Source organism: Martes martes (genome assembly GCF_963455335.1).
Source record: "Martes martes genome assembly, chromosome: 6".
In the NCBI taxonomy this organism is placed as follows: Eukaryota; Metazoa; Chordata; class Mammalia; order Carnivora; family Mustelidae; genus Martes; species Martes martes.
Genome location: NC_137893.1, coordinates 138668239 through 138692746, shown reverse-complemented (window position 1 = coordinate 138692746; position 24508 = coordinate 138668239). Strand labels below are relative to the sequence as shown.

General features: G+C 45.7%; 1 protein-coding gene across 2 annotated transcripts in view; it reads left to right on the top strand.

Moving 5' to 3' along the window:
• KIF13A (kinesin family member 13A) overlaps nt 1-24508 on the top strand; it is a 199194-nt gene that overhangs the window by 133430 nt on the left and 41256 nt on the right. The window contains exons 10-18 of one of the 2 annotated variants that reach the window (XM_080806363.1): nt 1461-1572; nt 1948-2160; nt 5136-5246; nt 6813-6947; nt 9246-9376; nt 14955-15041; nt 15141-15307; nt 17582-17701; nt 21406-21619. In XM_080806363.1, the coding sequence (XP_080662489.1) occupies nt 1461-1572; nt 1948-2160; nt 5136-5246; nt 6813-6947; nt 9246-9376; nt 14955-15041; nt 15141-15307; nt 17582-17701; nt 21406-21619 (1290 nt within the window). The remainder of the gene's footprint in view (nt 1-1460; nt 1573-1947; nt 2161-5135; nt 5247-6812; nt 6948-9245; nt 9377-14954; nt 15042-15140; nt 15308-17581; nt 17702-21405; nt 21620-24508) is intronic. The other variant, XM_080806364.1, reaches the window with a different exon arrangement.

Below are 24508 nucleotides of genomic sequence, written 5' to 3'. Positions count from 1 at the left end.
TCCATTGTGAGGACATACCACATTTTATTCGTCCCTTCATCATTTGACGGACAGACACTTGGGTGGTTTTTACATTCTGGCTGTTGTGACTAACACTGCTATGAAAATTCATGTACACGGTTTTGTGTGGGCAAATGTTTTCATTTCCTTTGGGGGTGGATTTAACTTGTGAATCTGTCAGTTGTATTGTACATATTTATGCCACTTTGCAGGAATGGCTGTCATTTAAAATTCTGCGTCGTTTTCTACCCCTTGATTTTGCCTTTGTATTTCGGTGATTTTTCAAATGACTCACCTTTAAGATTATGTTTTGTGAGAAACATGCTTTCTTTCAACTCATTTCATGGAAGTCTATTGTTAACATTAAAAAGAAAACTAGTCTTTTATGCTAAACTCTGGTTTCCTGTTGAAAGTGCACTTGGCACTCAACCGTGACGCAAGGGTGATCTTCATCCCTCAGTTTCACAAATCTGTTGTTTCTGTGGTGCTCTTTTCTCTGGTGCGGAAAACATGTATTAAGTACCAGGGAACACTCATGAGCTTCAACCAGTGGTTCTCAGGCTCCAGCCTGCACCAGCAACACCTGGAGGGCTGGTTAAAGCACTGAGTGGTGGGTTCCACTACAAGTGTCTGAGTCAGTAGGTCTGGGGTGTGGTGGGGCCTGAGAATGTGCATTTGTAACAGGGTCCCAAGTCTTGCTGGTGCTGCGATCCCAGCACCACGTTTTGAGAATCATGGGCCTGGGCAGCTAAATCCATGTGTCACTTTGTGCATTGTTCAACCAGGGCTTCTTGAAATTTAATGTGCCTGTGAATCACCTGGAAATATCCTTAACTGGTTCTGACTCTGTAGGCGTGGGGAGGCTTCCAAGAGTCTGTGTTTCTAAGTAGCTCTCAGGGGATCCCAGTGCTCCTTTGTGTAGCAGGTGTTGAAAGAGTAGCCATATGCTGTCCTCTGCTTGGGTGGGTCTTTGTTCTGTGCAGTTGTACAGACTCCACACCGAGTTGTGAAATAAGCTTGCGAGCTTTACCAGATGAGCAGAATATACCCTGTAACTCGCAGAGAAAAGTTCTCTTCAAGTTACATGGTTACGATGGACCACAAAATGAGAGGCCCCAATGGTCCAGATTAGCCCCAAAGAATAAGTGGTTCAGACTCCCAACATAATATTCAGAGTCCGTTAGAAGTCTCTGGAGTGATTATTAAACGTGTGTTTCCAGGTACTGAAATGTCTGTGTCATAGGTCTTGTGTACAGGGATTTTAAATCCATTCTTTTAAATGAATGGAGTTACTTTTTTGTTTTTCTCAGCTTCTTGACAAATTAACATACACTTGATTGTATCAACTTAAGGCCTTGTTCTGCATATTTTATACTTACTCCCTAGAATGAATATTATTTTATGGAAACAATGTAAATATTCTATAAAGCTAATTAAAAAATTTTTTTTTCTTTCGGCAGATCCCTTACAACCTTGGGGTTGGTTATATCATCGCTGGCTGACCAGGCAGCTGGCAAGGGTAAAAACAAATTTGTGCCTTATCGAGATTCAGTCCTCACTTGGCTTCTTAAGGTAATTCATTGTTCCAGCGTTCCTTTCCAACAAAAACTTGCCAGTTTCAGAGCTGGCAGCGGAAAGGTGTGTGCAGAGCTAGCCAAATACGCAGCCGCCCCCGACAACGCCGTGCTCCTCGTTCCCAGGAATGCAGAGTGAAAATGCGCCTTTGTTGCCCTCCTTAACCCAGGGCAGTGCTGCTTGACAGGCACTGTTGTGACTATAGAGAAACCACACCTTGGCATAAAATTATTTGTGAAATACAAACCCATTTCCACAACACATCCCTTTGCTCACAGAGAATGTCACTCACGCGTGTTTTCAGCTTTCATCCTGCGTGTTGTGCACAGAGTGGGGCTCGTTTCCTAACATGCTACTGGAAATATTTTGCAGGACAATTTGGGAGGCAACAGCCAGACCTCTATGATAGCCACCATCAGCCCGGCAGCAGACAACTACGAAGAGACCCTCTCCACCTTACGATACGCAGATCGAGCCAAAAGGATCGTTAACCATGCTGTCGTGAACGAGGACCCCAATGCCAAGGTCATCCGGGAGCTGCGTGAGGAAGTAGAGAAGCTGAAGGAGCAGCTCTCGCAGGCTGAGGTAAGACCAGCCCGGGGCTCCCTGTCTCCGCGCGTCCCTAGCTGGTGGTACTGGAGCAGGGAAGGGTGTCCTTGACCTGCGGGTTTGGGTCATCTCCATGCCATTCAGCATCTCTGTGTTCATTGGCTGCTTCTGCACGCTAAGCGCAGTGCAGACAGCGTGAGTCATACCAGGCTTCTGTCCCAGGAGCTCAGCCAGCCACTGAGGAAGCGGACGACTAAGAGTAGGGGCTGCTGCTGGCTCACTGGTGGCTTCAGTCGACCAGTCAGCCATCGGCTGCAGATCTCACCCAGCGTGAAACCGGAAGGATCAAATATGTCATTTTTCTTTTCTTTTCTTTTTTAAAGATTTGCTTATTCATTTTAGAGAGAGAGTGAGAGTAGGGGGAGGGGCCGAGGCAGAAGGAGAGAGAGAATCTCAAGCAGACTCCCTGCTGAGCGTGGAGCCTGACACGGGGCTCAGTCCCAGGACCCTGAGATCATGACCCAAGCCGAAATCAAGAGTCAGATGCTTAACTGACTGAGCCACCCAGGCGCCCAGATGTGTTGTTTTCATTTTTATTTTTTTAAGATTTTATATTTGTTTGAGAGAGAGAGAGAAAGCATGAGAGGGGGAAGGTCAGAGGGAGAAGCAGACTCCCTGTGGAGCTGGGAGCCTGATGTGGGACTCGATCCCAGAACTCCAGGATCAATGCCTGAGCCGAATGCAGTGGCTTAACCAACTGAGCCACCCAGGCGTCCCTGTTTTTATTAACAGTGTAAATTATGCACCCATAGGCCTTACAATTTTCAGATTAGTTGGTTATGTATCATCTCTTCCTCAGGGAAGACAGATAAATGTTAGGAACAATTCAGAAATCTCCTTTTTTTTTTTTTTTTTTGTTAAATGTGTATCAGCTCCTGGCAGGAAACAAAATGGGTCATTTCTCATGGTTACCATGTTTCCTTGGCTTTACCCAGCTTGAATAAACACACGCTCTTCTAAGTAACTTGCTTGTAGTAAGCTGATGGCTGAGGCACTCTCTTGTTTGAAATAGGTAATAGGACTGAAATGAAGGCCAAGTGCCTGGGCTTACGTTGCGTGCTGGCCCGTGCCTCATTTGGGTGCGTACCTCGGGCTGCTGAGGTCACATTCCTTCATACCACCTGCTTAGAACCCTCTTTGGTCAGGACAGTATTAAGCTGTGGGGGGAAAGGGTGATAGATACTATTTTTTGAGCACTTTGTACCAGGCTATCTATCTGTCTATCAACTGTATCTAGTCAAGAAAGTAGTAAGAGATGGAGATAAACGGGCAGAAAGGAGTCAGAGCCAGGGATCTGAACGGTCTGTTCGTTGGTCATGGTGGAGTTGTACTGTAGCTGTTCCAGCTGTGGGCTTCTGAAGTGTTGGAAGCCTTGTTTTATCGATTGTGTTCATCCCTAAACCCTAGGGCAGCATTGATACTGGAGGGCACTTAGCATGACGCCTGGCAGCTTTGTGAGTGCTCAGCAAACGTTGCTAGTTTCCGTTACTGCCATGATTACGATCATTCAGTGCGTCAAGCGTCATCTTTTAGTGATGCCAAGAATGGTAGCGAAACACCTGAAAGATCAAAACACTGATAAACTTTGAAGAGAGTCATGATCCTGGGGGGCAGGTGTGGTGGTTCTGAAATTCATGTAGAGGTGAATGAGCTACTTCTTTCCTCTTGTCTCTGAATCCGCTTTTCCACCGTGACCAGTAATCTAGGCCGGATGGCTAGAACCACGCCCCAGAAGAGGGGCCGCAGAAGGTTCGCCCAGATAGAGCTCTCCTGGGTGTCTCCTTGTCCCCAGCACTGAATGTCACTCTCAGCCACGGTTAGCACCGTGAGACTCTGAAACCGCAGGGACCGTACATGTCATCGCCACTTGGATTTCTTGTCCGAGTCTGCTGTCTTTGCTGTTCGTGGGCTTATGCTTTGCAGAGGCTCCTCTTGCTGTACGGTGTGGAAGCATGTTGTTGCCAAGTACAGGTCCCAAAGTGTTTGAGCGGCATGTACATACCTGTACCCGGACCCTTAGTTACCCTCACCGAGCTAACGCAGAGGGAAATTGCTGGCCTTTTGCCCAGAGGTCCTGTTTTCAAGGGAGTGATGACTACGCAAAGTTTATTACCACCAATAAGAGAAATAGTTTTAAATGATCCAGAGGCAAATTTTAAAATGAATGAGAATTCTTCTTCTTCACCTTTCCTGGTAGGTTCTCCCTGGGATGTGTTTATTGGTGGTGTGTGTTGATCTCTGTCTCGCTGAGTAAGAGTCTGCTTCAGTTCCTCTTTTTCCCTATGTTTCTATGTTGACGACGAACGTTATAGCATCGTTTAGGTCTTCAGATGGGAAGGGTGCCTGGCTGGCTCCGTTGGTAGGTCAGGCGATTCTTAATCTCAGGGTTGTGAGTTCAAGCCCCATGTTGGGCATGGAGCCTACTTTAAGAAAAAAAAAAAAAAAGATCTTTAAATGTGATATTTAAGTATGATGGATAAAATTACTCTGTAATGATTTATATCAGTTTAATTCAGGATGCTGGTTTCATTTTCTCCTTTAAAGAGTAGCTGTCCTGTATTCCGACACTTCTTTTAATTAATAAAGATCTAAAGCCTGCCCTGACGCCGTATGACTTAATTGCTTCCAGCGGACTGTTGATAGCCACTTACGAAGGACAGTAAGGGATTGTTTTATAAATAATGTGGGGGGGGGGACCTGGGTGGTTCAGTGGGTTAAGCCTCTGTCTTCAGCTCACGTCATGATCTCAGGGTCCTGGGATCAAGCCCCACGTCGGGCTCTCTGCTCAGCAGGGAGCCTGCTTCCCCCTCTCCCTCTGCCTGCCTCTCTGCCTACTTGTGATCTCTGTCTGTCAAATAAATAAATAAAATATTTAAAAAATACTAAAATAAAATAAATAAATAATGGTGGGAAAAGTTAGAACATCCGCTATCTCTGGTTTCCTTTCCAAGGCTATGAAGGCCCCTGAACTGAAAGAGAAGCTCGAGGAGTCTGAAAAGCTGATCAAAGAGCTAACAGTGACTTGGGAAGAGAAGCTGAGGAAAACAGAAGAAATCGCACAGGTAGCTTGATAATTCAGGCCTGAAATCTTGTGACATTTTTTCATTTGCCGTCTTTTCTGTGTAGCCACTCATCATCCTCAGAAAGTCATGTAAGGACCTCTTTCTGCTAAACGAGACCGCAAAGGTCGGGGTTAGAGGCCGACTTCATCATCTTTCATTAACCGCCATTGGGGCCACGTGTTTGCCAGAAGCGCCGAGAGCACCGAGTTGGCGCGGACGTGCTCTGCAGGAAACACTGTGCATGTGTCCTCCTCTTCCGTTTCGTGGTCTGGGATCACCTGGCACAGCATTCGACATCACTGACTGGCAGAGAATTTATGACTTACAGCACATCATCATTTTTTTCATTGTGTTTGATTCCTTGGGCTTATGAGAAAATGCTACATGAACTTTACGTGAGATCCAATGTAAGGCAAGGACTAATGCTGCACTGGTGCGTGCGTCTCACGAATCTACACGATGCCTTTTGTGACTATTTTAATCCCACGGACCACTGGGAAATAGTGGAGCGTCCTGGTGAGGGAGCTTGAAAGCAGTAACCGGGACCTAGTTGAGCCTTCTCATAGGTGTCATTCACAAACACACACATGCACTCACGCATGCCCTCCCACACACACACACTCACTCACACACACACCCCCACACATGCACTCACTCACACCGCCCCCACACACACGCATTCACTCACGCCCCCCCCACCCCACCCCTGACTTCCTGTGTCTTCTCCTTGCTCTGTGCTTCTTCACAGGGCTTATCACTGCTGCAAATTCTGTATTTTACATGTCTGTTTTTTCATGGTCGTCTTCTTTCCACTAGAATATAAGTTTTCACAAATGAAGGGACTTTGTTCACTATTGTATTTCTAGTCCTAGATCAGTACCTAAGACTTAAATATCTCTTGGATGGATGGGTGGGTGGATGGGTGGGTGGATGGGTGGATGGGTGGGTGGATGGGTGGATGGATGGGTGGATGGATGGGTGGATTCAAGGCCCTCTGCAGTCAGGAACCCACCTGCTCTTCCATCCCCGTCTCTCCCATGACATTTCCACATTGAGTAGGGTTCTCGGCACCTGGGATCCTGCAGTATGCCCAGAATTTCTCCTGCACCTTCCTGTGCCTTCCATTAGAACAGCCTCCTCCTACCTTACTGCTGCCCCTTTTCTTCCTGTAAAATTCTTATACTGCAAGAAACATCTCAAATATATCCTTTTCTGAAGCCTTCCCTGGTCTCTGAACCCATCACTGTCTCCCTCCTTGGAAGCCCCATAGTACATTGTTCCTCTCCAGTGTTCCTCTCCATCCTTCCTCTTCTGATTTAGGTATGTGGTCTTATCCCCTCCCTAGACTGTAAACCCCTTATAGGGACAGTGGTGTCTGGTTCCTCTGTAGCACCCTGATAACACTGACTCAAGATGTCACACACTTAAAACATTCCATAAACTTGGTTGGAATGTGTCATTTCTTTGGCATCATCCCCAGGAACAGTGACCGAAACTTTCCATGGATACCTCTTGTGGCTAGAGCAACAAATAGAGTTCCCCGGTTTTGTCTGTTTTTGTGCCCAGGAGAGACAACGACAACTCGAAAGTATGGGGATTTCCCTGGAGACATCGGGTATCAAGGTCGGGGATGACAAGTGCTACTTAGTCAACCTGAATGCAGACCCTGCTCTCAACGAACTTCTGGTTTATTATTTAAAGGTAGGAGAGCATATAAATAGACAGTTGCAGTCCTGATTGATTCACGTACAGCTCCCATTAGAATCTGGGTGCCTGTACCCATGATTTTGCTTTTTGTGTCCAGCTCAGCGCCCGTTAAAAGTAAGAGGATGGGTAGGGGCGCCTGGGTGGCTCAGTGGGTTAAAGCCTCTGCCTTCAGCTCGGGTCATGGTCTCAGGGTCCTGGGATCGAGCCCCGCATCGGGCTCTCTGTTCAGCAGGGAGCCTGCTTCCCCCCTCTCTCTGCCTGCTTCTCTGTCTACTTGTGATTTCCGTCTGTCAAATAAATAAAATCTTAAAAAAAAAAAAAAAAGTAAGAGGATGGGGGGCACCTGGGTGACTCAGTGGGTTGGGCCTCTGCCTTCGGCTCAGGTCATGATCTCAGGGTCCTGTGATCGAGCCCCGCATCAGGCTCTCTGCTCAGCTGGGAGCTTGCTTCCCCCTCTCTCTCTGCCTGCCTCTCTGTCTGCTTGTGATCTCTCTCTCTCTGTCAAATAAATAAATAAAATCTTAAAAAAAAAAAAAAAAGTAAGAGGATGGGTAGTGTGGTCTGGTTGCCATTGAGAATGAAACCTCCCCTCGGGCGACCATCCGTTTACTCTCTGTATTTATGGGTCTGTTTCTGCTTTTTCTTTGTTTGCTTGTCTTTTTTTGATTCCACATAAAGCAAAATCATATGGTATTTATCTTTCTCTGTCAGACCACACTTTTGGAAATGCTGGCTTATTTTGTTAAGTGAGAAATAAGAAATCTGTCTGAAGTCGGGCACCTGATGGACACTGATATGGGGTACCCCAAAAGACATAGGGGATTTTTAGCATGAACACACATACACACACACACAGTTCCTGAGTTAATGGTGGTATAGAAATATATAGAGAAATATATGAATATATAGAATATATATATAGAGAGAGAATATATGAATATATAGAAATATATGGGGCAGTATTTAAATAACTCTCAAGGATTGGAGACCTGGGATCTTGAAGGCAGCTTATCTAACTGTCCACACACCTAAATTTCTAAATGCAGGGGTATTACCCACTTGCTAAAAAATAAATAGGTGCCTAGTTAAGGATTCTGATCTGCCTGGAGTGAATATAAAAACGCAGTGGAAAATAAGCTAGAATTGAAGAGAAGAGTCTGTTTTCTGTTACCCTTTTTATTCTCCTTTTTCCCAGAGACATAAATCTGGTGCAAATAGCCCCTGACTTACTGAGAGTCCACTAATGGAATTAAGTTCTCTTCATTTAGGACATGATTAAGGCATAAGGAATTGTGTCCAAAATCCTAATTTTGAAAGATCAAGGCTTTCTGTTGAATAGGGAAGTATTACTGTTGTGGTGACTCAATGATTTTTAGAGCAATAGAAAATACAAAGGGATGAGCTGTGGACCGCATCATGGGAGTGATAAGTCCTCATATGTTTGGGGTTTGAGATACTTGAAACCATGCTCATCTGCACATTCTCTAACCCACAAGCTACAGTGCTCTGTAATACTGGTATTCAGAACTCAACTACTTTCATCATTTTATTTTTATTTTTATTTTTTTAAGGTTTGATTTATTAGAGAGCATGAGCAGGGGGAGGAGCAGAGACAGAGGGAGAAACGGACTCTCTGCTGAGCAGGGAGCCTAACACGGGGCTCGTTCCCAGGACCCTGAGATCATGGCCTGAGCCGAAGGCAGTCGCTTAACCGAGCCACCCAGGCACCCCACTTATATCATTTTAAAAATTAACATGTTTAAAAATATGATTTTCCATGAAACTACTGTTAGTGGTTCTTGAATTCATACCGCTATTTTCAGAACATTTTCACTGTCCACTCAGGTGGTCCTTGAAAGAATCCTACTAAGCAGTTCAAGTTGCTGATATTTTCCTGGTTTGGGTGGAAAAGGGGAGGACGGGGAAAGGAGGAAGGCAGGCAGGCTCAGCCTGTGAAGTGGCTTGCCCATGGGCACATAACTAGTAACCTGTCAGGTTAACATGGGATCTCAAGATAGTCTCCTGTCAAGTCCGATTCCCTTATATTGTAAAATCATATCTCATCACTGTTGGTTGGTAGTGTTTTCTTCATAGTGTTTAAATATTTTTAAAATGTAGTGTATTAAGGTAAGCTTTGGCTCTGTAATGCTCCAGATATCTTGCTTCTCCCATCTGATTCATTTAATATTGTCGTGCAGATGCCGTTGGGTTCCTCAGATCTATGGGGATAAATTTGCATCGAGTTACTTGTAAGAGCAGGTTTTTTCTCTTTCTTCCACTCTCCGTCACTAGGACCACACAAGGGTGGGTGCAGATACATCACAGGACATCCAGCTGTTCGGGATAGGAATTCAGGCCGAGCATTGTGAGATAGACATCGCGACTGACGGCGACGTTACTCTTACTCCGAAAGAAAATGCAAGGTAAGAGAAGTAAATGTCCACCACACATATCTCGAGCCTGATTTTCTGAAGGAGCGGACTGGCCCTCTCTGTCTGTCGGCTCAGTTATATCAGAGTTAAGACGTCGCTGGGATCTTGGGGATATTCTTTCCTATTGCGGGGGGCTGTATGACAGCACTCAGAGCGCCAGCTTTGGGGTGTCTCATTGTGTCTGGACTGGCTGGGTGACCTTTGATGAGACACTTTTGTCTAAACTTCAGTTTCCTCATGTGAAACTCAGGGCTAAACGTAGGCAAGACAGAAGTCACTTGGCTCAGTGCCTGACACATGCAAACACTGAATAAAGTTAGTCGTTAACTCAGTGTACAACATTGTACATAAAGCAGTTATCACATAACTCCATTGTATGAAAAATTCCTAAACCAGGCTATAATATGTAAAAATTTGAGAATTGACAGGACAGTATATTTGCTTTTGGATTTCTATTAAATACTGCCTTGAAGTACTTTACGGTCAAGTATAAAGTTCATGTGAAGTCGTGTCACAATATTCATTAACACACAGACATTGTGACCAGAATACTCATTTTTATGAGGAGAACTTTACATTCATTTCAAAGTATTCTATTAATATTATCCATATCAATTTCCAGGTGATGACAAACTGAGAATAACAATGATGGCCTACATGATTCATGAAAATTATTAGGTCTTGTGTTATAGTGATATAATTGTTAAGATAGCTAATGGTGAAATGATGCTATTCCTTAATTTTTACTTATTCCAAGTTCAAGTAGACTTCTGCCTTATGCTGTATTCCCCTATATTAGAAACTCTGGATTTTTTTAATACTCTGGTTTTTAATCGACAAAATTGCATATATTTAAAGTGTACGGTATGATTGGATCATACTCTCTTTTAACACCTTATCTAAAAATAACTTTAATCAGTAAATCTCCTCATATCCAATTCCAGTGCCACGTTTTTGTTCCTTGCCCTCCCTCATCCTGCCCAGTCTCCTCCTTTCCTCCCCCTGGGGTAGAAGTGCATTCATTGAGGATTCTTTGCTACAGGCTCTGTGCTGGGAATGCCGAAGTGTAGGGACTCGAAGCCTGGTAGGGGAGAATGTACAGAATCAACAGTGATTATATGGGATGATAAGAGCTTCTTCCTGCAGATCTGATCACTATGGAAATGTGTGGGGTTTCAGGACTGGAGGTAGGGATCTCTGGTGTAAGATATTATTATGATATTGTCATGGGAACACAGCAAGTGGCAGAAGAAGTGAAGAACAAAATGTATTCAAGAATGATTTGAGAATCAGCCGGCTTTAGTGATGTGCTTGGGGACAGTAAACGAGAAGGTGAAGTCAGCAATGGTTACACGGTTCTGTCTTGGGAGACTACATAAACAGTGGCGATCCTAAGCCGAAATAAGGAATACTAGAGGAAGGACAGGCTTGGAGGTTGGTGGGTAATGAGTGGTAATGGATTCAGGTTGGAATCCTGTGGATTTGAGGTGTCCTTGGGATATCAGTGTGGATGGATCCGGTTGGAATTGGATTTAGGGATCTAGAGTTACACTCACAATGCAGAATCGGCCGTTAGTGGTGTTGTCTGTCTTCAGAGTGGATCCAGAGGGTGTAGTGGAGGCAATAAACTAGTGTTTTAGGGATTGTCTCAGGAGCCCAGAGACAAGGGAGTCTGAGAGCCAAAGATAGAAGATGGGGGCTGAGGGAGGAGAACACTATAAGGAAGAAGAGGTCAGAATAGAGATTCACAAGCTTCTGTTGGATGTAGCAGCCTTGGGATGTTTAGGAACCATGGAGTTATGGTTATAGAAGGAACAAATGCAAGAAGGAGAGAATGGGGGTGAGGAAGTGGGCTGAGAGTCGTGGTTGTAAAGACGGGCACTGGCTTGGAGACAGCGCGAGAGAGGGACATGGGGTTAAAGCAGAGTCACTGTGTCTTCAGGTCTGTCTTCAAGTCCGTGCGTTTGCTCTCTGGTGACGTCTTATCTGTTGCTTAACCATTGCATTGAGTGTTTAATTTCAGTGTCTCTGTTTTCCATTTATAAAAGTTTAGAAAGCCCTTTCTTTGGTAGGCCTGGTCTGTATTGAGAGAGTCTTGTGTCTACTCCACTGTGTGCCTTTAAGAATTAGATTTTTACTTATTTTATCATCTTTGTTTGAAAATTCTATCTCTGGGGTTGTTGGGGCTTCAGCCTGCCTATTGGTCGTATCTGCTGATAACTTTGCTTTCTGGAACCACGTGTGGTTCCACAGGTGGGCTCAGCTTCAGTAATAAGTTCTCCGTAGGAGTCTCGTGGCCTGGGTGACATGAATTGTAGCAAACACATTCTGTACTTGCTTCTTGACAAGTACCCCAGGCATATGTCCACTTGGAAATTACTTTTTATGCTAATTTCTTGGCTTGGGTACATTACCAAAAGAGGCAGTTTCCATAACTTTTTCTTTATAGTATTGTAATAAGAGCATACTATAAATGGCAAAGTGATGTTTATATGCGTGTTCAGAAGTTTGCGTGGTTGTGTGCACATGTGTGTATACGTGCACGCACACACCTCTATAAGGTTCCCTTAAAGATACAGATGATCACAGAAGTTAGCAACACATAAAAAGGCAAAGGTTATTATAGTCCTTTCTCATTTGCTCTGGAACTGTTTTTAGTTTTGTTCTACAATAATACTGCCCAGTAGAACTTTCTGAGATAAGGGGAAGGTTCTGCATCTGCTAAGACCAGTTCGGCAGCCACTAGTGAGGCAGTGCTCTTGGGTATCGAAATATGGCTAATGAAAATGAGGAACTGAATTTTTAAATTATAATTCAGAGTTTAAAATAATAAAGGACACTGGGGGGCACATTTCTCTTCTTCATACTGCTATTCCTGGATATTAGATTATAGTTCCATTAGATATGTCTAGATGTCTAGATACCCATCTATCTATACACCTAGATATATTATTTAGATACCTTCATAAACAAGGCAAATGTTTTCCTTGAAACATTTGTTTCAAGTAATGAATGTTTGTTTTTTAGGTCAAAGAGGTAAGTATTCATTTTCCCCCAAAAAACAGCTTTCATCATCCTTCTGGCAAAAATACATATATTTGTATAGATATACATATATATTCTGATCTCATTTCCCACGTTTTGCAGAGGAATAAATGAGTCCGTAATTCCGAATAGATGGACACAGACCTTTGAAGCTTGAGTTAGCGTTGAGAGTCATTCTCATCGGCCAGAATAAAGGGAACATGTTAGTGTAAAAGATAGACACCAAAGTTTATCATGTTAATGTATGACAGATGAAAACCGTTTGAGATGATGGTATTGCCAGGGCTTTCTTTATCAACAAAAAAACCTAGTCCCTAAACTTGAAGTATGACTACGAAGGAAGGTTTATCTTCACGCACGCGCTCTCCTTACTCCGTTAAGTCAGAGCTGGAGAGTCCTGTAAGATTAGGAGCAGATAATGGATTCTGTGAGAAAAGTAACTGATTGAACAACTAAAACTCAGAAGACTAATCACTATTTTTCTCCCTCAAACTGATAGTTCTTTAGCAAATTAAACTTTTGTTAATTCTCTTCCTGATTGTTTTAATACCAGCAAAATCTCTTTTATTAAATGAAGGAAGCATTTGTAAGAAGACGACAGTTATCGGCACTTAAAGTTCTGGAGGACTTTTCCTCTCCCCCTAAGAAAAGTCCCAGTGGCAGGGCTTTGACCGTGTTAAAGAATCCGTTGACGAGATCTTCCGATTATCGGGATATCCTGTGAGGTCTGTTAGAGTGAGTTATCCACAGCCGCTGGATTCCTAGCCCCTTGGAGCCAGTAAGCTGTAGCAAAGCTGCGAGATGGGGAAGAGCTGCGGCTTCAGGATTTGCTTGAGACAGTCGCAGACGCGTAGGCCAGAGCCAGCCCGGAGACACGGTGCACGCCATCTGCGGCATGGGATGTGCCGGAAAGCAGAGACTCGGGGTTGTTTCCCCCATCTCCAGTTGTTTGTCTTGTTTTTACAGTTTGTTTGGTAGCTATTTGGGATTTAAACCTGGTCCTCTTTTCATGTTCTCCCTGTTTTTATTACGGAGAGCATCAGATGTAGGAAGTGGGAAGAAGAGTGTAACGAGCCGCCGCCGTATATCCATCGTCCAGCTTCGAAAGTGAACGCTTCGCTGTCCTGGTTTTATTTACACACCCTCCGCGTCGCCTCCCTCCCCTCTGCGTTTTGTTTTGTTTTTTTAAGATTTTATTTATTTATTTGACAGAGAAAGAGATCACAAGTAGGCAGAGAAGCAGGCAGAGAGAGAGGAGGAGGCAGGCTCCCTGCCGAGCAGAGAGACCGATGAGGGGCTTGATCCCAGAACTCCGGGATCGTGACCTGAGCCGAAGGCAGAGGCTTTAACCCACTGAGCCACCCAGGCGCCCCCCCCCTTTTTTTTAAAGATTTTTTATTTATTAATTTGACAGAGAAATCACAGGCAGAAGTAGGCAGAGAGGCAGGCAGAGAAAGAGGGAGAAGCAGGCTCCCTGCTGATCGGAGAGCCCGATGTGGGGCTCGATCCCAAGACCCTGGGATCATGACCTGACCCAAAGGCAGAGGCTTTAACCTGCTGAGCCATCCAGGTGCCCCTCCCTCTGCGTTATTTTAAAGTAAATTCCAGATACAACTTGATCCGTGAATATCTTAGCTTGTATCTCTAAAAGACAAGTGTTCTTGAACTTTGCTTTCGTACCGTCACACTTGAAATAATTACAAGTAATTCCTTACTACTGTTCATATATTGAGCCAGTATTCAGATTTCCCCAATGGTATCATAAATGTTCGTTTTCAGGTGTTTCTTGAAATCAGGATCAAGTAAGAGTCAACCATTGTCATTGGCTATTGTGTCTCTTTTAGCCTGCAGGTCCCCCTCCCTCTTTTCCTCCCCCCCCCCCCCACCTTTCCTTGCATTTATTTGTTGACAATACCTGGCTGTTTCCCACACTCACCATCTTGCTCATTGCATACCATGGTGTCACATACCGTCCTCCACCACCTTCCGCAGTTCCTAAATTGGTATTTAGATATAAAAGCTTGATCAGGTTCTGCCCAGATCTGGACAAGAGCATTCTGTAGGCATTCTTGTGTCTATTTCCATCAGGAGGACATTATGCCTTGTTGTCGTCTGTGAGCACTATTGGGGGCCCTTGGTCATCATTGCTTGGATCACATGCTTTGATAGTGCTTACAATTCTATTATTTCTTCTTGAGGAATTAGTAGAGTACGTCTGTTTGGTATTTTGGTTTTTTTTTTAAGATTTTATTTATTTGACAGAGATCACAAGTAGGCAGAGAGGCAGGCAGAGGGGGGGTGGGAAGCAGGCTCCCGCTGAGCAGAGAGCCCGATGTGGGGCTTGATCCCAGGACCCTGGGATCATGACCTGAGCCGAAGGCAGATGCTTTAACCCACCGAGCCACCCAGGCGCCCCAGTAGAATACATCTGTCAAGAGAAACTTGCCCGTTTCTCTCTTTGGCTCCTGGGGCCGCGTCGTGTGCTTGTTCCCGGGGAGCTGACTTGTCGCCCGTGTTCCATCAGGTCCTGTGTCAACGGCACCCTTGTCTGCAGCGCCACCCAGCTGTGGCACGGTGATCGGATCCTGTGGGGCAATAACCACTTCTTTAGGTAACATCTTTGTGTTCCCTCATATTGTCGTGAACTTTTTCTTTCTGTTATCGGAGTATAAAACAAGTCCGTTTTCTCTGACGATGGAAAACCCCGCAGAATTAACTTACCTAAGAGGAAGCGGCGAGATTGGTTGAAAGACTTTGAAAAGGAGGCGGGTCCGCCGGAGCATGACCTGGACGCAGCCAGCGAAGCTTCGTCAGAGCCAGACTACAACTACGAATTTGCACAGATGGAAGTTATCATGAAAACCCTGAATAGCAATGGTAAGAGCCCACCTCCGGTCCCGGCGTCTTCGGCAGCTGCATCTCATCACGAAGTTCAGTCAGGGACGCACTTGATATAGTGGAGATGTCGTTCTGAAATTAAGACACAAACCTTACTAATTTCCTTTTTTTTTTTAACATTTTATTTATTTGTGTCACAGAGAGTATGAGCGGGGGGTGGGGGGGGTGATACAGAAGGAGAAGCAGGTTCCCCACTGAGCAGGGACACTGGGCTCCATCCCAGGACCCCAGGACCCCAGGATCATGATCTGAGCTGAAGGCAGATGCTTAATGGACTGAGCCATCCAGGCGCCCCAAATTGCTCATTTCTTACAGAGGCCATTGGGGAGGGGCTAATGAAAGTAGCCCAGGGCCTGGTCTACTCCCTCAATTATAATTAGGAAGTGGACGGTCCCTGTTTTGAGATCCCTTGTTCCCAAGTCAGTTTTGGTAACATATCCGCAGCCCTAGAGTACAGAAGGATCGTGGTGGAATTCCTTTTCCAGTTTCCATTGCTGAGTTTGTCCCTTCTGAATCCTTCCGAGCACAGAAATCCCCAGCAGGGTCTAAACCCAGGAATTTCAAATGCAATCTAATGGGGAGATAAAGGTCACAATATTTTGCTAAAAACTCAATTGGAAATTATGCCACCGAAGAAGCTTACTTAGTAAGCCCAGGTAGCTTTTACAAAAATGATCCTACAAAGAAGGGCTTTATAGGCTCTTTGCTTGACTTACACACCAGCCTGTCTCACATTTTTAAGGAAGAGATTTCCAAAGCATTATTTCTAGATTCCCTCTTTCCAGAAAGTTTTCAGTGTTTGTATTAAAATTCTTCCCTCTGTATCTAAAAGGTACGCCTTTTTTTCTTCATACACACTTACATGCATTTGGTAAAATCCATACCACATTGATGCCTGTTACAGAAGTCTGCGGGTTCTCTTCCAGCTCCTGGTCTGTCAGCAGGACAGGAAAGTTCCTCTCCTACCAAGCACAAGGCTGCATTTCTGGGACCGGAACTATCTGACAGGGAAATATAGTTGAGGCTACCTTCAGGAGCATCTGAGAAAGTTTGTTTTTGGACTTTGTTTTATCTCACTTTCCCAATCAGGAGTTCTTTGAATACCTAAGGATCCCTGCCTTGAACCTGGGAGGACCCCGGGAGCCTCTGCCTGACACGGTGCAGGGAGAGCATCTCAGTCTCCCAGCGGGGCTCTCCCCGGGATGCACTGACTTTTGCACTCTGTCTTTGGGTCAGCCTATCTGAGAAGAATGTAAGTGTGGCTGGAGAATGTCAGTCAGATCTCTGGCATATCAAATTGGGGATTCCACTGCAGGAATAAAGACATTGACCTTTTTATCTCTCTGGGCTTTTAGCCCCAAGGATCCCCTCTCCTCAGTTATGAAAATGAGGTATGAAGAAAAGGCTAGGTGGAAAAACAGGTGTGATGTGTTTAATACGGAGAATATAGAACACCACCAGAAAAGAACGTCCATGAGATTAGGGGGACAGATTAGCCTCTGCGGCTTTGGACTCTGCACCGCAGGCTGGGCCACAGCTAGAAATCAGGCTGCGGTCCGCCCTGCTACTTGCTCCCCCCAGTTGGGAGGAATCCCAAAAGACATTCCAAAGTGATGTTCAGACATCAGAATCACATTAATGGGCCATTTTCCGACGTGCCTGAGCAGCAGGTCTCCTGTGAGTAATTTTGGGAGCCCTGAATGGATACAGGGTGTGACAGGAGGGTGTGGGCCCCAAGCCCCAGGTGCAGGAATGTGTGTTGGGAAGAACCTTCTCTCTTTACATGAGATTACAGAATTCTAGATGTTTTCTAGCAGCAGAGTATCCAAGTGCTATCCATTTAGTCATCTATCATCCCACATCACAGCTTCCTAATTTTATTGTCACTACGTTCTTATAATATTTATATTAGAGCCCTGAATCACTGATGAGTATTTGGTAAGTGTTTGTTAATTCCTCCAGTCCTCTTAGCCAAACCAATTAATTAGTCACCGGTGGCCTGGCTCCTGGTATTAACGTGAGTTACCATTTGTCTTCCAGATCAAGCCTTGTTCCTCCCCAGTGTTGATTCATCTATTTCATAGTAGTGTGTCCCCCCCACCACATGTTCCCCAATTCCCCGTGTAAGTGGGGCTTCCCTCCGGTGTGCTGTGACTTAGTCCCAAAACCGCCGGGGCAGGGCAGAGCGGGGATGGGCAGGGATGGGCGGGGATGGGGGGCGCCCGTGTTCATGGAATTCGCCTCTGTCGCTAGGTGGCTTCCCGATCATAAGCCTGTCTGCCTGGTGGTCGTCCCCCTGGTGGTCCTATTTGAAGATTCTCTTCCCTCTCATGTGGTTTCAGACGAAGCTCCTCCACCAGCGCTGGGATAAAGGTTTTAACGGATCGGCGTTAGCATGGCGGAGCTTGACTGCTTGTTGGCCGTGCTGCTGGCCGATGCTTGTGCTTCTGCTCTGGCAAAGTCAGACTCACGTGACTGGGAACCTGACAGAAGCACTCCGTGCCCCTGATTGAGGCGTGTGCCCTTTTAAGTCATGACCCCTGCTTCCCCGTGTCCCAGCTCCATTGCCTTCGCATTGGTTAAGCTCTGGACCCTGTCCTTCCCCTGGACTGCCGCCGGCCCAGAAGTGTTACTGGGATTGCTGCTCCTGGTGGTAATGGTGGGGTGACCGTTGGGAGCTCAGCGGTGCAGGACTCTGTACTGGACGCTGTTGACTGACCTGCATCATCGCAGAGACGAGGATGATGTACTTTCAAATCTCGAAATAAGGATCTAAAACCCAGTTTATTGGGATTAAGAGTAGAAGCCAATCTAGTTATCTGTGGACGATAGTGTGTCCTTCCTGCAGACTGAGAAAGAGGCACTTAGGGGTTTTCGGAGAGTCCGTGGTAGCTGTAAAGGAAAGAGCAGTGGAGGGCTGGTGAAGAGTCACTGAGTTCATTCCCTCTGGGATTAAGAGTTGTTTTTTGTTTTTCCCGAAGGATTTACTTCCCTTCAGTTTAGTGTATCGGGCACCTGGCTGTGAATGAAAACCGATTGTTTACCCCATCAGTGCCCTCCAGCTTCTACTGCTGGCACCTCTCTTTTCCATTCTCCGGACAGATAAATAAGTCCGAGCACATTACATGGTTACGTGCCAGATAAAGAGTAAACCAGCAAAGAGGAACATGCTATATGCCATAGTCATGTGGTCCTTTCTCTCTTCCTAAAACACCTCCCGCGTTGGTGGCTTGGCCTTGGGCTCCAAGCTCACTGAGTTTTAAATCCCTTCGTTCAAGAGGAAGAAATTGATGGGGAGAAAAAGAAACTGTGGCCAAATGTTGGTGGTTGGTCGGCTGAGAATAGGCTGAAGTCTTTGGCTTCTGTCCTAGGCTACATCACAGAGTCAGGCTGAGCTGTTGAGTAGGACGATCTGTTTAAAAACATGCTGTATAGTGGTCCAGGCTTGACCCTGGCTGACTGAAAAGACAGCGTCATCAGATATGTGTAAGAGAAAGACTTGTGTTGAAATCAGAGGTTCAAAACAGGTAAGACAGACAGAACGAAATCTGAGCCTCTGTGTCTTGACTCGGGCTCTGTCCAGTGTGGTCTGTTCCCGGGCCCCGGGGCAGGGCTGACCGGTGGGAGGCTCCGGGGAGGGATGCTTTGAGCTGTTCCCTCATCTGCATCTGCTTCTTGGTCTGTGGCCACTGACGAAGCCTGGAGAACAGTTATGTCACGGCGTTAAGTCATGGCATCTGCCAAGGCAGCTGAAAGCAGCCTTGGTCACGTGGCATCCGCATTAGCATGGAACCTCGGGGTGAAATCCTCCCAGACATTTGGGATCGGGTGTGTTTCCACACACCATGGACTAACAAGCAGAAACAAGGACTAAATATCTTACCCGGTGTCTTTTAGCAAAAGTCTTAGAATATTAATTTTTATAAAACGGTATATTCTCCGGTTTTCTCTCCCTGGAAGAGATGTATGAACGCTAAGGTAGGGCCCTTGAAAACCAGGCTCCGGGGAAGTATAAATGTTTGGTGAAGACCCCGTCCTTCCTTTTTTAAACCTAGAGCCTAAAAGAGAAAAAGTACGTACTGTTTGAGACATGCGTTTTTATAAAATTCTGAGACAGCTTTTCTTCTCTAGCCCTTACATTTAAAATTTTTTCGGACTCCTTCACCATATTATTCATGTATTTTTCACCAATTTACAAGGCAAGGTCAGAAGTTCTAACATTTCAGAGTACACAGATGTCTTACTCTGCGGAAGAGGTCTTCCCTCGCCGTGGTCTGTGTTTAAGAGTTTGGGATTTTTTTAGGAGTTCGTTTTCCATCAGATTTTCAGGTGGCGTATTTTAGGGACTCCCTGTCAGGACTCTGTGAAGAAAACTATTTCTGCTTTGAAAAAAAATGCTGAATTTTAGAATTTTATACCTGAAAAGAACAGTAATTTTAAAAGAAAATCTGCTTTTTAACAGAGTACTAATTCTGAGCAAAACACTGGAAACAAGAATACTGTATCAGTTTATTGGTAAATTTGATGTCCTACCGCCAGATAGTTAGGTCTGATCTGAGTTCAGAACCCGGCTCTGTCGCTTACTAGCTCTGTGATCTTAGGGCAGCATCTTTAAAAGGAATATACCCACCATCAGGTGTGTTGCAAAGCTTTCATGAGGTGGTGCATGGGAAGGGTGCAGTGCCTCTTACCTGGGTGGAGGCCAGTAGCTGGTAGAATTCTTATTGCCCTGTGGTTGTCATTTCTTATTAAAACAACTCACCTGTACTCTGTGTAGATATCTAGTGATTTTGTTTTGAGTTGCTTTCTACTGTTTGCTTTCTATAATTTAACCTTTTTTTTAAGCTAACATACTATCTCTTTTACTGCTTATATAGAAGGTTAGTAGAATTTACGTGGTAAATTTAAATTTTAAATCTTAAATTAAATTTAAACTTAGTCGATAGATAGGGGCTTCTGGAAAAGTCAGTCAGGAACCATCATTGCATGATGGGAAAACTCGTCTTGTCCTCTCCGTTCCCCACTCTGTCCTGGAAATTAAGCTGAGAGTCAGTCTGTGAGGAGACAGCACAAATAGCAGTAGTTGAATAACAGGCAAAGGTGTGAGCTCCAGGCCAGTCTGAGACCGTGCGTCTCCTCCCCGTCTCGTGCATGTCAAGGAGATAGTTACTGGGATGCTGGTTTTCTTATTCGCCGTCCAGATGTCTGGCCTATTGTTCCCCTGCAGTCTGCTCACTTAGAGATGTCGGTAACTTTCTCCTGTGGACGTGTGGTCAGTGCCTGCCTTCTCCACAGCATCCGGGGCAGCGGTCATGGCCAAGTTAATGTCCGGCCTCAGCAGTGACCCCTGCCTGCCTATACCACAGTCACTGCTGGCCGTGGTCATGGCCCCTTCGAACAACCGATTACTTGTTCACCATGTATGTAGCCGATCTCTGATCTGTAAAGGCAAAAAGTCAAGAACAGCCTGTTGTTTTGCAAGTGAATTCTTCCCCCCTCCCCTTTTTTCTCTTTTTCTTTTCTCCTTGCAAGTGAATTGCCCTCCCGGACACCAGCACCTGAGAAATTGCAGGCCAGATACTCTGTCTCCAAGCATATGCTCCCCCATGATAGAAATCCAGGAGTAATGAGATTTGTGGCTAAAATCAGAAATACAAACCCATCGCCATATACTAAAACTGATGCCAGATGGGCATCGAAATTGACTACCATAAAGATGAAATCTTGTGTGGCTCTGTCCAAAGCTCAGATGTCCTGAAGTTCTTAGTGGGTCAGAGCCCGTCGCCTCTCCCATCTGCTTATAGTGAAGTACTGATCTGTCGAAACACGAGAGTTGAGCTCATTGCAGTGAAGAAGCCCATAGATCTGGGGAATGTGTACATGGAAGGCATTCATCTGAAGTGTTAGCAGAAGGGCAGCGGGGAGGATTTGATCCAGCAGGGCCCCTGGGCCACGAGAAAGTATCTGGAAAGGCTAGATTGGGAGCAGGGAGAGAATTCTCGCTGGAAGAAGCACCCGAGGGCCGCCCTGTCATAGCCATCACGGAACACACCTTGCCTTGTCTCTTGGCTCCCCAGACCCAGTGCAGAATGTGGTCCAGGTGCTGGAGAAGCAGTACCTGGAGGAGAAGAGGAGTGCCCTAGAGGAGCAGCGGCTCATGTACGAGCGGGAGCTGGAGCAGCTCCGCCAGCAGCTGTCCCCGGAGCGGCAGTCCCCGAGCAGCGGCCCCGACCGCCTGGCCTACAGCAGCCAGACGGCCCAGCAGAAGGTGACACAGTGGGCGGAGGAGAGGTAAGCATGGGACCCCAGGGGACCCAGGGTCACAGCTCCAGGGCCTGGGGGCTTTGAGGGGGGCATGCAGAAGGGGGATCAACCTAGCAAGGAAAGAAGTCTTAGTCCCAGATGTGGGTCATTAGTGAGTACCTTGTCCTCTCCGAGCTACTGTCCAGCCTCAGTATATTTACTACAAAGTTAGTTGTTAAGGACCATCCCCCCACACCCTTCAGAAGAAATGGCTCCAAGTGACAATGCCACTGGTAGGTATCGAAATAGAGAAAGTTTGAATGCTCCTGTAGCATAAAAGCATTTTGGGGGTCTCTCTAAATATAACTGTAACATTAAGATACCTACTAAATGTGAATTTTCCGAATTTATGACTTTTAAGTATGTGTCTCAGAACCGAGGTAGTGGTGGGAGAAGCATCAGCCTCGAGTTCAGCCCGTCATTTGTGGATTACCTGGTGTTCTCAGCGCAGCCTGGGCGCGGTGCTGACCTCACAGTCCCAGCAGCAGTGGGCCATTGGGGTGGGTCTGTCCGTCCCGGAGCTGGCCGCTCACCTTGCACGTCCTCCTCCGTCACCCGCCTGGCCAGCGAGGAGGCCAGCGGTTGAACCCAGATCTGCTTGTAGCCCCCTTACGAATTCCCGCACTGTTACAATGATAGCAGTAACCTAAGTGGCATTTGCTGTTTACCGAGCGTGGTCTAGGCACCGGGTGTTTCACGTATATTCATCTCATCTTCACGACTGCTGCTTGCGTTCATCATTTGCATCCCGTTTCCCACGTGAGGAAACAGGCTGAGACGTGGACTGCTTCCCCCAAAGTCATTCTTTTAGTGTACACGTAGACACATATATTTTGCAATATTCTTTTTGCACTTAACATTTGTGAACATTTTCACTGTTATTAAACCACCACTACTGTACTGTATTAGAGTCTGAATTCCTTTGGATGACCTAGACTAATTCTTTGAACTAGTTTCACACTGTTGGATACTTAGTTCTTAATAAAATTTTTGCTTTCGTAAATAATGCTGCCAAGAACAACCTTGTGCACACATCACCGTGAACATCGTTATTTATCTTCTTACTACAGATTCCTAGAAGTAGAATTGCATGGTCAAAGTGTAGGGAATATACTAAGGCTTTGGATGCAAACTGCTGCCTCCCAGAGTCACTGAGCTGGCACGTGGGGCCACTGGAATCAAAGCCACGGGCGTCTGATTCCAGGACCGGGGCTCTGTAGCATCTCTCACGAGCAATGAGATACTTAAACCGGAGTCACGTCCAGGGAAGACGACCCCAAAGAGGGAGACGAGGGAGCCCAACCCTGCACACCAGGCTTGCCATAGTAATGCAGTCTCTTGTTCTAAAATAAGACGAAAGAGTCAGTGGCATTTTCCCCGGGAGCTGCCCGCTCACCTGTCTGGATACTGAAGTCTGAAAATTTATCCTGCTTGTAACACATTACTCTTCATCTTTTTCTGTGCCCGGGTAAAAGAGGCGAAGGTTATCAGAGAGTGCTTTTTCTGAAGAGCTGTCCTCTCTGACTTTACTGTGAGCTGGTGGCTTTCGTCTAAGCAGCAGCGGGTTTGGAAGTAATTGTGATTGGACCCACTGATACCTTTCTATTTAGTCTCCCTAATTACTTCTCTTTGTCCTGAAGACTGTCAAAGACAAAAAAAGAGGCAACCAAAAAAAGTGGATTTTTTTAATGATAGTATTTTTCAGTCAAGTGTTAAAATTTTTTTTCCACTTACCTTAATTCCAAATTGATTTTCTTTGAGGCTCAAGTTCTGAAGAAGGAGGAGGATAGTAAGGATGATATTTTGGGGATGTCCTCCGAGGAGAGAAGAATGGTTGCAATATTGATTTCACCAGAGTCACTGGATAAGATTAAGATGTCATCAATGACGGGTCATTATATTAGAAGCTGGGACTCTTACCTAAATCAATGTGGGTGGCTTGTGAAATATGGAGGGACTCATACCTAAGTAAATATTGAGGGGCTGAAAATTGAGTATATGTCAGAGCTAGTGAGATTACAAAGAAAACTGGAAATGTACTGTATTCTTTCCAGACATTTACAGTGTAGTATAGAGCAAGATACAAATATGTGAAACATATATCATAATAGTAAATTAAAGAACAGTTTCATCCAACAATAGGCAGTGTTGCAATTGCATAATTATCCCTTTGTCATTCATCCCTGACCTGAAGAGTAATTTCCGGAAGCAGGTAATCAGCCTCATTCCCTGAAGTGTCCCAAGTGCTCAGTACAGTGGTGTCTTTGGGAGGTGCGTTGTGAGTATGGAGTGTGTGAAATTCCCGAACTGATAAATGAGCGAGTGCCTGGGAAGGGAGCACAGGAAGGGCTGTGGTGGTTAGTAGAGGGTAGGACCCTGTTCCGTGGAGCCTTCTGCAGCAAGCTCTTGGGGAAGGAAGGACTTCAAGTGAGTTTGAAGGGTGATGACTGGACAGGCAGACAGCAGATGGGGGACGTTTTGAACCGGCAGGTTGGCACAGACAAACGGGGAGCCACGGAGAAGAGGAAGGTGCGTTTGGGGGATTACAGTAAGAGCTCTTTTTGTTTGGTCTAAGAGGTGACTTACAGAGGAGGAGAGCAAGCTGAGTCCAAAGCTGTTCTGTAGGTGCAGAGGAGGTTTTGAACTGAGGACTGACCTGAGACAAGGCAGGGGTTGTGTGACTGGGAGGGAAGAGGGAGAACCTGGGGGCTGTGAGGTCACTGGGGAGGAGGGAATGTGAACCAGGAACCAGGGGCTACGAGAACAACAGAGAGATTGAGGAGATGCTTCAAGGAAGAACCAACAAGGCTTTCTTTCTGGATGTTGTAGAAAAGAGAAAAGACAGAGCCGGCTGAAAGAAGTCAAGTTCGGGTAACT